The sequence below is a fragment of the Lepidochelys olivacea genome, assembly GCF_965140295.1.
Source record: "Lepidochelys olivacea isolate rLepOli2 genome assembly, chromosome: 24".
NCBI classification, from domain to species: domain Eukaryota; kingdom Metazoa; phylum Chordata; order Testudines; family Cheloniidae; genus Lepidochelys; species Lepidochelys olivacea.
The window spans coordinates 8,981,799-8,995,209 of NC_140434.1; the positions used below are offsets into that span (position 1 = coordinate 8,981,799).

General features: G+C 43.2%; 1 protein-coding gene across 4 annotated transcripts in view; it reads right to left on the bottom strand.

Moving 5' to 3' along the window:
- The window catches only part of PIP5K1A (phosphatidylinositol-4-phosphate 5-kinase type 1 alpha), a 39,287-nt gene that overhangs the window by 13,919 nt on the left and 11,957 nt on the right, over positions 1–13,411 (bottom strand). For all 4 annotated transcript variants that reach the window (XM_084613942.1, XM_084613941.1, XM_084613940.1 and 1 more), the window contains exons 2-6: positions 8,163–8,197; positions 6,810–6,899; positions 3,162–3,292; positions 2,403–2,520; positions 782–934 (exon numbers count right to left, since the gene is read on the bottom strand). In XM_084613942.1, coding sequence (XP_084470068.1) covers positions 782–934; positions 2,403–2,520; positions 3,162–3,292; positions 6,810–6,899; positions 8,163–8,197 — 527 coding nt within the window. The remainder of the gene's footprint in view (positions 1–781; positions 935–2,402; positions 2,521–3,161; positions 3,293–6,809; positions 6,900–8,162; positions 8,198–13,411) is intronic.

Consider the following 13,411-nt stretch of genomic DNA (forward strand, 5'->3'; position numbering starts at 1 on the left):
ATTAACCTGTTCAAATTCCCACTCAGGGAGGCAGTTAATAAAGCATTCTGGGACCATCTGCCATCTCTAGTGGGATTAGGTATATATTGTATGTTGGGGTTGGATCTGATTTTGTTCTAGGACTAGCAGGGCCCATTTATCTATTTATGATCACATTTTTAGTCTCTTTAGACAGACACTCAGAGGCCCTGGAATATGGGCATGTTAAATTTACATAACAAAGTAGCGTTGGTTGGGCAGCACTGATGGAACAAAGAGAATGGCCCAGAAGGGGGGAAAGGAAATAAGGAACTTTGCTAGTCTTTGCATATCATGAGTATGAGCTTCTTGCACAAAACTTGACTGAGCAGACGCACACATTCAACCACACACAATCTAGCAGTGCAAGCCTGAATGCTAGGCAGGTCCCTTTCAGGGAGACGGGCACTCTTCAAACAACCAAAATGAGAAGGTCTGGTGCAAACCTTCCTGTGCCGGCCCAAAGAGCTCCAGCAGCCTCCAGCAGCCCTATGCAGGAGGGTGTATCAGTATTAGCCAGCAGAGGCAAAATGCAGTTGACCAACCCAAAGGGCTCAGGTCCAGATTTTCAGAAGTCCTGAGCATCTACCCCTGCAGCAAATGGGAGTGGAGTGTGCTCAGCATCTCTGAAAATACGGCCTTGAAACCAGTTGTAAATCCGCCGCCCCGCATGTGACCTGCCAGTTACGACGATATTCTCAAGTTTATGCTGTCAGAGAAACATCATTACAACCCACGCAGAAAGGTCACCCAAGCAACTTACCATATAGTAACCCGGCAGCAGCTTTTGCAAGAACTCTGCTTCTTTGTGCTGAACTGTTTTAATGATAAACTCGTCATCACTGGATACATAGAAGAGGGAACCACTGGCCCCGGAGTTGGAGAGCTCAATGAGTGGCTCACTGCAGAGCGAGTACTGAAGGGGGGTGGGGTGGGTTTGAATTAAAAAGCAAAAGCGTAAGATAAACAGGTAACAAAGCACAGGCATCTTTATCGAAGCTTTAGCTAAAGGGTCAACTTGAGTGTCTGAGTACGTGTGTTCTAACCCACGAAAGCTTATGCCCAAATACATTTGTTAGTCGCTAATGTGCCACAAGGATTCCTCGTTAATTTTTTTTTTTTTTTAGAGATGGCGTCGTTACACATCTGCACAGGCGCCTTTGCAAAGCACTTTGAGCAACCCCAGTGAACAGCAGCGTCATATTTTGCCCACAAAAACAGATAAGTATACAATTCAGTATATAGACTGGTTAGTAGTTCATTAAGTTAGATAAACTAGAGATGTTTTATGAGAATAGCAAGTCATGGCACAGCTTTTAGAGTTGGGGAAGCATCCAGCATGACTGTCTCTGGAATCCGTGGCCCTCAGGTTAATGCTTTCTCATGTCCATAACTTTGTGCTAGAACATGTCTTGTTTGGAGAGATTACAGGTAGGCATGGAGATGTAGTTATAAGACTGTGATGTCTCAGCAGCTCTGCTTCCTCCCTCCCTCCGGGTTTCTCGCAATTAGTAGTAATTTGTATTAGCACAGCACCTAGGAGCTCTAGTCAAAGACGAGGACCCTGCTGGGCTACTGCAGTCGCTTGCTACATAAAGGAATGGTTTGGTTCCTTCCTGAAACTACTGGCCCATTGACCAGCTACGGGGCAACATATTCTGGCCAACCAAGGGGCCCTATAAGCAAGGATCACACCTTATTTGAATAAAATAGAGGTAAGAACTGCTGCATCCTGCTCCAATACAGTGGCACAATTGCAGAGATTACCTGGCCCAGTGTGCCCAACTCCATTTTGATTCTAGTAGCCCGGTCTCCACATCAAAGATGGGATCTGCACAATAGAATTCTGTGGGCTGTATTTGGCCCTGTGAATTCTGGGGGCTGCAGGTGCCGCTTTGGCCATCCAAGGTTAAAGCAGTGGTTTCAAGGGAGCCTACAGTGGGTCCAGGCTAGGAGAGTCTCACGTGAGGGTGCCGGAGATGCACAATCAGGATGGAATTGGTACAGGACCCAGTATGGACGTTCAGAATACGCTGCTGCGAATCTGACAGTCAGACCAGGCAAGTCTCATTAGCTCCACTCAAGAACATAAGGCAATAATCATCAGAAGGGTCAAGAGATCCCAACAAGGATAAATACTGATCTGCCCACATTGGGGATCAGGCTGATGGCTGTAAGTGCAGTCCTGGCCAAGGGCTTTTTCTTGGTAAACTTTAATTAAATAAAGGCAAACCCCAAGAAAGGGGGCGAAGCTGAGACAACAACCATTGGTGTGTGCACAGTGTTAGGAGTGGGACCGGATAGAGGCCATTTATACTGGGGAAGAAGGGAAAAATACTAGTTATCAAGTATGACAAATAAAACTGGCTTCCCCAGTGACTTACCAGATAGTCATCTGGCCGTATTCCAAACAGTTCACGGAAGTAGCGAAATGCTACAGGAGCATACGTTTTAAACCGGAAGTCATTGTAGTGATGAGCTGGGGTCAGGTTACTCCCTTCGCTGTGGGGGAAGGGAACAGATGGTTAGAAATCCACACAGTACTTTTAAAGGCCTCTTTTAAAATAAAGAAGGACCACCCCAAGACAATTTTCTACAACACCCAAAAACAGAACACATGGCAAGTTTGACACCTTAAATCAGTGATTCTCAACCTATTTACCATTGTGGGCTGCATCCAATACTACCTGTATGGCCCTGAGGATGTCACATGGGCTGCAGCTCTGTGCTGATTGGGCTGCAAGCGGTGGGCTGCAGGTTGAGAACCACGGCCTTAAATTCTCTTTCATTAACCCTCGCATACCTCAGAGCTCCAGCAGGTATTTTTCTATCATATATAATGCAAGAACAACCATTGTTGAACGCTTGCTCTAATGGAAAGGTTGAGTAATACCTAAAATTAAGGGCTGAGTTGCATTCTGTTGTGTGGTTGCCATATCAACAAGTGCAGAACTAGGCCACTATACTGTTGTGTGCTTTGGAGACGCCTGCACATGTCTTAAGGAGCGGATTTGGAATCAGTGTTGCTTTCTTCTCTTAACTCCCAACCATACAAGTAGCTCATCATAACCCGCGGGAAGACCCACCTCAGAGCGGGTAACCCTAAGTAAAAGCATTTCACAGAGCAGCGCGCACGCTCTCACCTTGGGAAGAAAATACTTTCTACTACATAGAAGTCTTGCATGAGAACATCTCGCTCCGGTTTGGTGCTCAGGCTTCCTACTGTGTGGGTGATGCCCAGCTGAATGGCACCTTTCAAGGCCGATGAGGTAGTCTGGAGGGGAAAAGGAAACAGGAAGTCAAACAGAACAAAAAATCTGCTCCAATTTAAACTAACATCCTTCCAGCAGGCACTAGATGGTATTTCGTACCCATAAATCCCGGTTTCCTTTCTTTGCTTTTCTCTAGTTGGCTAACTTAGTCTTTGGCTGCTTTCTTTCATGTCAATCTGCTTGATGGGAAACATACAACTTATCACTGTACAGCAAGATCACCACATGAAAGGGATCCTGTTTCCAGAATATTTAAGCTGCTGCCAAACTAAGGTGACAAGGGCCCCATGTTCCACTCATCTGACGCGCAGAGTGTATAAGACTAGCTTCTGCCATATATTAGGGATGGGGATACCTCGACATCCCTGACAAAGCCCTAACAATCCTTCCATCTCATTTTATCCCCATTCTGCAGCATTGCTACCCCAGAGGACTTACACTATAGCTACCATCCACTTGGCCTTATGAAGACTGGATTTTACCTCCTTCCAAGGTGTTCATTTCCACTCCTTACAACGACTGGAGTGGTGGCTATTGAACAGCAAAGTACTCTTGTTCCTCTAGGAAGCGGACGAGCATGGTATCTCGATCTCCCGAAACCTAGGTTTGCATGATCGGGTGGCCTCGGCATAGACTCTGGTCTTCCTCAAGGCAATGTAGAGTCCAAGCATGGAGCTAGCCCTCAAAATAAGCTTACCCCACAGAATGCACACTTGTGGGTTTCAACCATGTATTCTCACCATCTCATCCTACTCCTTTGCTAGGCTTGTAAGCAATAATAAGAGGCTTAGCAGAATTCACTGATTTATTTTTTTTTAAACAATGTTGTCTGTAATAACAATGTTTATTTTTAAGCATTTAAGATTTGTATCTATTTAAATTTTCACAGTTGTGGTAAATTATTTCAGGGGAAGTCAGACAATTCTTTAATGACAGTAGATGTTGCGGTTCAAAAAGTTAAAGCTTTGCCAGTGTCAAAACACAAACTGTCAACACAGAGAAAGCAAATATCCTTAAAATCAAACTCTAATAAGTTCTCAAGCAGCATTTTCCTTTGCCTAGCTGGACTTTTGACCAGTGATGGAAATGTGTGTGCACAGTGAAACTGAGGTTTACCAATAAAAATCGGATCCTTCCAAGCCTAACTAACAGCGGGTCATTATAGTTTTAAAAACAAACCATAGCTTTACTACTGTGGCCTCTGCATAAATTGTCCAAGAACAATGCAGTATTATATTCCTGTGGCAGCTATTTACAAACATAGTCTGCTCATGTCTACAGAACACTGTGATTTTGTCTTAGGCCATTAACATTTGCTGAGATCCAGCTTGTTCTACGTGGTCATGAATCTTCCAGGATGATGCAGATAAGATCTGTTTGACAACTACTGAAGTTACATGGTCTGTGTCAATTCCCTGCCTATAAGACAAACCTACTGCAAAGGTTGTTAAAACTATGGCGGAACAGGTGCAAGTTGTTTACATACAAGGCAACTGAACCGAAAACAAAATCCTGAGCAGGTGACTCAGTAGGTGGTGTTCTTCTGACAGTCAGTATTGAACCAATACCCCAGCAAGGTACCAAGGGACACCGTGCATCTAATAAGACGTCCTGATGACTTGGTTGTGAAAGACAGAATTTAACCTTGATGACTAGGCCAGATTCCAATTTACGCAAGTACGTTTTGGCTTCCCTAGATTTCCCCTCCATTGCTGCTAAAACGAATGCTCTGGCTCTTTCATCTGAGTATCTACAAAATCTTTCAAAGATGAATAAACAGTCTCCATTTATTATCAGTCATGTTTATTACAGTAGCACCTATGGGCCAACCAAGAATGAGGGCCCCATTGTGCTAGGCACTGTACAAACTCAGAAATAAAGAGCTTATTCTCTAAATAGACAAGACACATGCAAGAAGAACACACAAGCAGAGTGGACAGTGTGATGGCAGCAAACAGGTTAGTTCCATTATTATTATTTTTTGGGGTGGGTTTAGTTAGGAGAGGATCAGTTAATGAAAAGAAAAGGGAAGGGGGTGAGCAGGACAGAGCAGAAGAAGGTAAATGGAGATGGAGTAAGAGACCTGTCCAAGGTCACACAGTAAGTGACAGAACTGAGAACAGAACTCAGGTTTTTCTTGATTCCATCAGGTTTTAGACCACTTCATTGCATCCCTTCACTCTCCTTACTAACCAGCTCCTAGGATGTGCCCATGTGAGATTTATCACCCAGTTTGTCTAGGATGTTGGAACAGAATTCTCCTAAATACCTTTCCTTCTTGCCTTTTAAAATTAATATAGCTGAAAAATCCATGCAAGCTCAGCCCACTGTTCATACCTAAAAGGTAGTTTCACTTTAAAGATAAAGAAACTGAACACCAGCTTGGCATTGCTGCATTATCTGTGGGTGCAAAGAGCCACAATGAGGTTGCCATTAAGCTGTGTGCATTTTTTTTCCTCATCATAAACTGAGCAGTCAGCTGCCTGTTTACAATTGTTTTAACAAAGGGCAGAGAATAAATTAATCAACATAGTGCCTCAAGGAAAGGAGGGAGACACATAACCACCACCACAACAACAACTTAAGTAAGGAGAGCCTGTTAGTCATTTCCAGGTAACCCCATTAGGAGCCCCCCGTTACTAGTTTCTGGGGCCCCTGCAAACATATTTAAGTGTCTCATCTAATTCCACTTTGGTTGCTGCCTTCTCCCAGCCAGTTCTGCTACCTCCTTCTCCTCCTCCACTCAGCATGCTGGGATACTGGAGATCTGAACTGAGAACCCCAAGCTTAAACAGTCAAATATAATAAAATTAGAGAGACTAGATTCAACAGAAGTGCTGTTTAAGTTCTCTCCCACACACTCAGTTCCCTTTTTTTCCAGGTAATCTTTAGAAGTGAACCCTGTCACCAAACAGTACGTGGATATTAAAGCATAGCTGGATTAAAGATTTCAAACGAGAAGCTTCCACTTACATGAAGCGAGAGCTGCTGAAAAGCCTCGATCATGCCATTATCCATTTAATCCAGACACGGGAAACCACTCTTGTTGTAAAGCAAGTTGGCACATACTGATGAAGTCCAACGAAAGTTAGTAGCAGTGTCCAAAAATCCCCACATCCATAGGCTGGTTTAAGAAACCAACACACAATCTGCCTTTTGTAAAGCAAATTCCAGCACAATCACAATCTGTAGCTGCTTTCGTGTCCAGACAGCAGCAAGCGCACCCAGTAAATGAGAAGGGTCCTAGGAAGTGTTGCTAATGAGGGAAGGTTTAAAAAATAATCCTGTCTTTAGGAGGCAATGGCGGAGAAGCTACTCCCAGAGCATAAATTCAGCCCTTCAGCCTCTTCAGCCTGCCAGTCTTTGCTCCCACCGAGATCTTCTTTAATGTTTGTCACGCAAGTTACTCAACCTTTTATGCTAAATAGAATGAGTCAGAAACCTTGATGCTCTGGGCAGCATTAATGTAGTGAATAGGAGAATGAAAACAATCAGATTAATTAGCTGAGATGCACCTACCTTTTTATATGTCGTCTCACCAGTGGAATCTACTCCTCTATGACCTTTTTTTATTGTCTGTGAGCCAGGCTGTCCAGAAGAACCAGACATCTAGGAGTATGGGTGAAGACAAGAACCAAGAAGTTTTAAAAAACAAATATCCTAGGTGTATCTCTCCACCCTGAATCAAGAGGCATAACTACAGAGGGTTACAGGGGATCTCTCAGGGGTAAGCCTATGGAGTTGTATAATACATTTCTTTTCAACTTCCACCTTTAATACAAAAATGCAGCTTGCAGAAAACTACAGGTCCCAGCGTGCAAAGCTTGGATCAAGATGGAGCACCACTTCATGGGCTGCTGCTGAATATTAATGTGGAGGGGGACATTATATGGCCTAACTTCATCTTCAAAATAGAGTGACATTAAAGAACCTTGGAGAGATACTAGCTTCCTGGGAATTTCCTGTGTGATGCAGACTTGGAAGCTAAATAAAGGGGTGGAGGGGACTGTCTTCACAAAATGCAAGCTAGAGGAGGAATTTTGGTTCTGTACAAGGAGGGAGTTTTCAGGTTGCTCTTAGAAGCCTTAATTTCCAGCAGATTGGTCCTAAATGACCTTAGGCTGCAATCAGTGTACGCCTTCCTTTACTGGTACGACTCATGCCCATGAAGGGTATGGCTATACTGCAGTCACACATGACTGCAGCTTGAGCAGACATACTCTAGCTGGCATAGGTATTGGGCTTATACATCTCATGCTCACGTGCGGACTGCCACAACTTCACTGCTCCAGATCCGAGCTAGCTAGATCAAAGCTAGTATGTGTGCTCAGGCTGCAGTTACACCCCGTGATTGCAGTACAGACATACACTTCGAAGACCTGAGGCCTTTGAGGAAGTGAGCTAGGTTGGTGGTGCAAGTTAATCTAGTTTCTCAGGCAGAGGTGGCAATTTTAGCTGCATCTTGTCTACTACTCTATGACCCCTTGGAAACTTGCCTGGGTCATTGTCTTCTGTGTAAATGGCCATTCTGTTGCTCTATAAACTGTGTTCCTTGGTCAAAATGAGTTGAACTCAGGCTCTGTGGCTTAACATTTATATAGTGTTTTGGTGGAATGGAATCACTTGAAATTCCATGGCAATTAGGATATAAAAATGGACCCAATTCTCTTACGAGGACAAAGGCCCACTGATTTCACAAGTGAATACACCAGTTCATTGCAGCCTTATAATTGCTTGTTCAGCTTTGTCCCCCGCTTTCCCTTTCAGATTCAAGCCATATACAGAGCTCAAAATGCCTCGTTAAATAGAAAGCACCAGTTTATGACAGTGCCCAGGGAACAAAGCACACCATTTTCTCAAGAAGTAACTTACCTCTGAAGTGAATGATTTTTTGAAGGTTGCTGATCCTGTCAAGATAGAAATTTAAGAGACATTTAGCAAAGAAACAGGTTATTATATATTGTGGAAAAAGCCTGACATACTGCTGTGATTTGAATGTTTTAGTGCATCTGAAAAAGCACTGACTCATGTTGAATTTTTTCTCAACTTCTCTTGCTCACAGCACAGGGAAATTTTTTTCAGGCCATAAGGAAATGTCATTCTGCTTACCACACAGCCATCGCAACTTAACTTTGTTTATCTCCCATAGTGTAACTATTTGCTAGTCTGATCTCTCCTGCTCAGCCAGATTCCAATAATTTTTTAGCTATGTATAGAAACTCAGGGCCAAATTCAGACATTGTGTAAGCTGATGCAACTTTATCAAATTCAACTGAGTTACACCAAGACTTAATATGGCTCTAACCAACCATTAATTAAAATCACTACATCAAAGACCCAATTTTCATAGTTCAAGCTTTGTGATGCTGCAGCGTCAGCACTTCCATTACAAACTTATTTCCAGGAGTTTTTAAATCACAACATAAATCCTTTGAGTCGAATGTTAAGATTCAGACGATACTAGGGCTAAATGACTGTGAGGTGATTTACTACTTTTTCCACCTTTTGAGGCCAGGATTCCAGTCCTGTTTCTTGGATACGGGAACAGAAATGGACTATGATCCTGCTCTTTTGTGGATGTTTGTCTAAGCCACAAAACTACCACATGGATTGGCAATAATACTCAGAAACAGCCCAAAACTGTAAAAGCGGAGATGCTGCCCCCATATAAAATGAAGTCATGGGAAAACTTGCATTTCTTCCTTTACCTCTACCTGGGACAAAAAAAACCCCAAAAAAACTGCAGCACATCCTCCCCAGGTGAGAGCCACAAATACAGTCTGATTAAGGTTTCAGAGTAACAGCCGTGTTAGTCTGTATTCGCAAAAAGAAAAGGAGTACTTGTGGCACCTTAGAGACTAACCAATTTATTTGAGCATGAGCTTTCGTGAAGTGAGCTGTAGCTCACGAAAGCTCATGCTCAAATAAATTGGTTAGTCTCTAAGGTGCCACAAGTACTCCTTTTCTTTTTTAGTCTGATTAAGCTTATTTCTCAACTATGGCAACCTCAGTCATTCAAAACAGGGGCAAAGAAAAATTAAGAAGTGTTATGGTGGTAAGAAAACTGTATTTCAGCAAAGCATACAAAGGCACTTAACAGTCAAACTGACCAATCTTCCGATCCATTTATCAAACAATCAAAGCTCCCATTTCAAGATAGACGAAACAGTGAGCAAATATAATTCTGTGCCAAAAGCTTTTTACTAACCAAAGTGAGAGTATAGCGACCAGCTTTTTTCACCCCTTCTGTTCTCCCCTTAAGGCAAGAAAGGTGTCATGACAGGTTTAATTTTTATGTATAAAGTTCCACACATTCAGGAGCTATTCCCTCCCCCTCCCAGTACATTCTGTGCTCTTCACAAAAATGAGTAACGCACCGCTGTATTCATGTGCACTGACTTGCAAGTAGCTGTGCTACGCAAGGCCATAGATCAGTAGCATACAACCTGTGGTCCGTGGACTCCTGGCAGTCCGCAGACTACGTCTAAGATTTCCAAAGGGGTCTGAACCTCCATTCAAAAAAAATGTAGGGGTCCGCAAATAGGGTTGAAAACCATTGCCATAGATCAAAGGCAGTCAGCTAGCAGGGCAGCCAATTCTGCACATCAGTTGGAGCCATTTGTCCTGGGACATAGGTCCAAGGGCTCAAGCTTTTGCTGCCACTTGGCCAGCTGAACCTCTGTGGAGTCAAGGAGGCTCTCAGAGTTTCCATGGGCTCGAAGCCGGAGGAGCCCACTAGGCTATCACTGTCCAACAGTCCAAGTTAACAGCTTTTGTTCTCGACCCCCGCCCCCAAACAGGAAATTCTGTCCCTACAGAATAGACTGGATCTGAAAGCAAACAGATTCCCAGTTGGAATCTAGCTTCTATACATTTCAGTCCTGCTAACAGGAGCCACGCAGCCATAACCATTTTTCAGTATGCTGTTTTAATGAGAAACTGACAGTGCTCCACTCTGTCACCTTGCAGTACAGGTGACTGCTTTGAACAAGGCTTTCCACACTGCCAGTGTCTGGGACACAGTGGTGGAGGAAGCAACTCAGTCATTACAGTGCAGCACCTGTTCAGCAACAATTGTGCCCTATTTTATTTTCAAGTGAGTATTCTGTAAGTATGTAAATCAGATATTCTTTATAAGTCACACTGAACCAGCAGCACAGCTAGCCCCATCACCTTAGAGATTAGCTATGTTAATAATCATCCATTCGAACCCTTAAATTCTATGCGGATTGACCTAAAACTATTTATTCAAAAGGGATAAATAATGAGCCTTTTTATACTTTTTCAATCACATCCAAGAAACAATAAGCCAAAAAACAAAAACGCAAATATAAAAAATGTACCACTAACTTTTCACTTGTGTAGCACTTCTCAACTGAGGATTCCAAAGTATTTCATATTCGCTTGACCTCTACACCGAGGGCGGCCAAACTTACTGACCCTGCAAGCCGCATATGACAATCTTCAGAAATTCAAGAACCGGAGCACACCTGCTGGGGTTTGGAGGTTTCAGCCCCGCTCCTGCTGAAGCCCCAAGCCCCGGCAGGTGTGCCCCATGGGGCTGAAGCCCTGACATGCCTCTCCCTGCTGGGCAGAAGTCCCTACCCCACCACCCTGCTGCAAGGCAGGGGTCCTGAGCTCCTCCCACAGTTTGGTAGGTGGAGAATGGGGGGGGAGGGCCCATACCGGGGAGGGGGGGAAGAGGAGGAGAAAGGAAGGGGCCCTCTGCCAGCCATACTAACTGTGAAAGAGCCACATGCGGCTTGCAAGCCATGGTTTGACCACCCCTACTCTATACTAATGTGACAGGCACTCTCATTTTACAAAGGTTTAGACTGTAACATACAGTGATTTGCCTGAAGTCACACAGCAAATCAGCATCAGGACTGAGAACAGAAACCAAGAAACTGGCTCTACAAGGCACTGGTGAAGCCTCAGGTGAATACTGTGTCCAGTTCTGGGAGCCACACTTTAGGAAAGATGTGGACAAATTGGAGAGTCCAGAAGAGAGCAACAAAAATGATAAAAGGTTTAGAAAATCTGATCTATGATGAAAGTTTAAAAAATTGGGCAAGTTTAGTCTTGAGAAAAGACGATCGAGGGGAAAGACCTGATGACAGTCACCCAGTATATTAAAGGCTGTTATAAAAGGGGACAGTGATCAATTGTTCTCTATGTCCACTGAAGGCAGGACAAGCAGTAATTGGGTTAATCTGAAGCGAGAGATATTTAGATTAGATATTAGGAAAAAAAACATTTTAACTGTAAGGAAAGTTAAGCACTGGAACAGGCTTTCAAGAGAGCTTGTAGAATCCTCACCATGGAACTTTTAAAGAAGAGTTTGACAAACACCTGTCAGGGATGGTCTAGGTTTACTTGGTCCTGCACAGGAGGCTGGACTAGATGCCCTCTCAAGGTCCCTTCCAGCCCTACATTTCTATGTATCCCCATTCCTACTTTCCTGGTCCAACTGGATGAGCAACATTGTCTCCCATCATGTAATTCTAGTGAATGCTATCTAGAAATCAGATATACACATGGTCTCCAAATCAAGCACCACTGTCTACAAGGAAAGATCACTAGCCAGCACAGGAAAGTTGCTGTAACAAGGATCAGTAACCAACACACACACCCCCTACCATGTGCAAGACAGGAAGCACTCCCTCCCTTTCTCTAGTTCCTTTATTTCCAAATGAATGTGCAATATCCGTTGATTGCGATATCTCCAACCATCATAAATGGGAAGGGTTCTGAGTTACTACAGAGATTCTTTCCCAGGTGTCTGGCTAGAGGGACTTGCTCTCATGCTCAGGGTCTAACTGAGCACCCTATTTGGGGTCGAGAAGGAATTTCCCCCCAGGTCAGATAGGCGGAGACCCTGGTGTTTTTTTGCTTCTCTGCAGCGTGGTGTGGGTCACTTTCTGGTTTGAACTAAAGTAAATGGTGGATTGTTTGTAACTTGAAATTTTTAAATCAAGATTTGAGGACTTTAGTAACTAAGCCAGAGGTTACAGGCCTATTGCAGGAGTGAGTAGGTGAGGTTCTGTGCGCTGCGATGTGCAGATGGTCAGACCAGATGATCATGATGGTCCCTTCTGGCCTTAAAATCTATGGGCAATAGGTTATTTCCCTTTGTCCACAATAAAGATGGTTAATTACACTTGAGCACTAGAATGAACATGCAGCAGGAGTCTGGTTTCCTAAGTAAAGAGGAGATGAATGTAAACAGGCATGTACGATTCCTGTAAATGTTGGGAGTTGCCTGCAAACGCATAAGCTTCCTCAGTTAAAAGCATTACTAGTTTTGGCCATAGGGAGGCATCATATACAGAGCCAGGAAATAGTTAAAACTAAAAGACTTTCCATGCAAGGAAGTTAGAGTTATTATTCTCTTTTTTAAAATGACCAATTCTTCTGCAGTATGTGGAGAAATGAAGAGCAACAGCGTTAGCCAATTCCATGAGCGCATTTTCTACAAAACTGAACCTTTAGATAAAGCTTCACTTGTGCCTGGGTGTTTCTAAAAATGTGTTGGAGCTGCTTAAATTCATGAATGTTTTTTGAAAAAAGAGGTACATATTTTTAAAATCTACCTCAAGCGTTTAATTAAAAACAAGCAGGTGATTGACTGAAGAATTATGGTAACTATTTTCAAAAAAAGAAAAGGAGTACTTGTGGCACCTTAGAGACTAACCAATTTACTTGAGCATAAGCTTTCGTGAGCTACAGCTTTGTGGTTTAATTCCATGCCTGGCCTCTCTTTTGAGGGGACTAGATAAGGGTTAGACATTACCTATGCATTCCCCTCCAAAAAAAAAAAAAAAAAAAAAAGGAAGGATTATCATATGTTTGTATCTTTTAACATTACACAACCAATCCCCAAGGAGAATTCAGACTGTCCATAGAATTATTTACTGGAAGCTGAATCAGGAGAAGCAAATAGAAGCTGGCTGAAAATAGTACAGGACCACCACAAGTAGCATGATTCTTACAGCGCATCAAATAAATATCAGACTAAAAGCCATACTGAAGCTATTGTGGTGCCATTTTGGTTAAATAGTCCGTGAACTGCTCTGAAAGGAGTATGCAACACAGAAATTCAGGTCAAATTCTCACCTCAC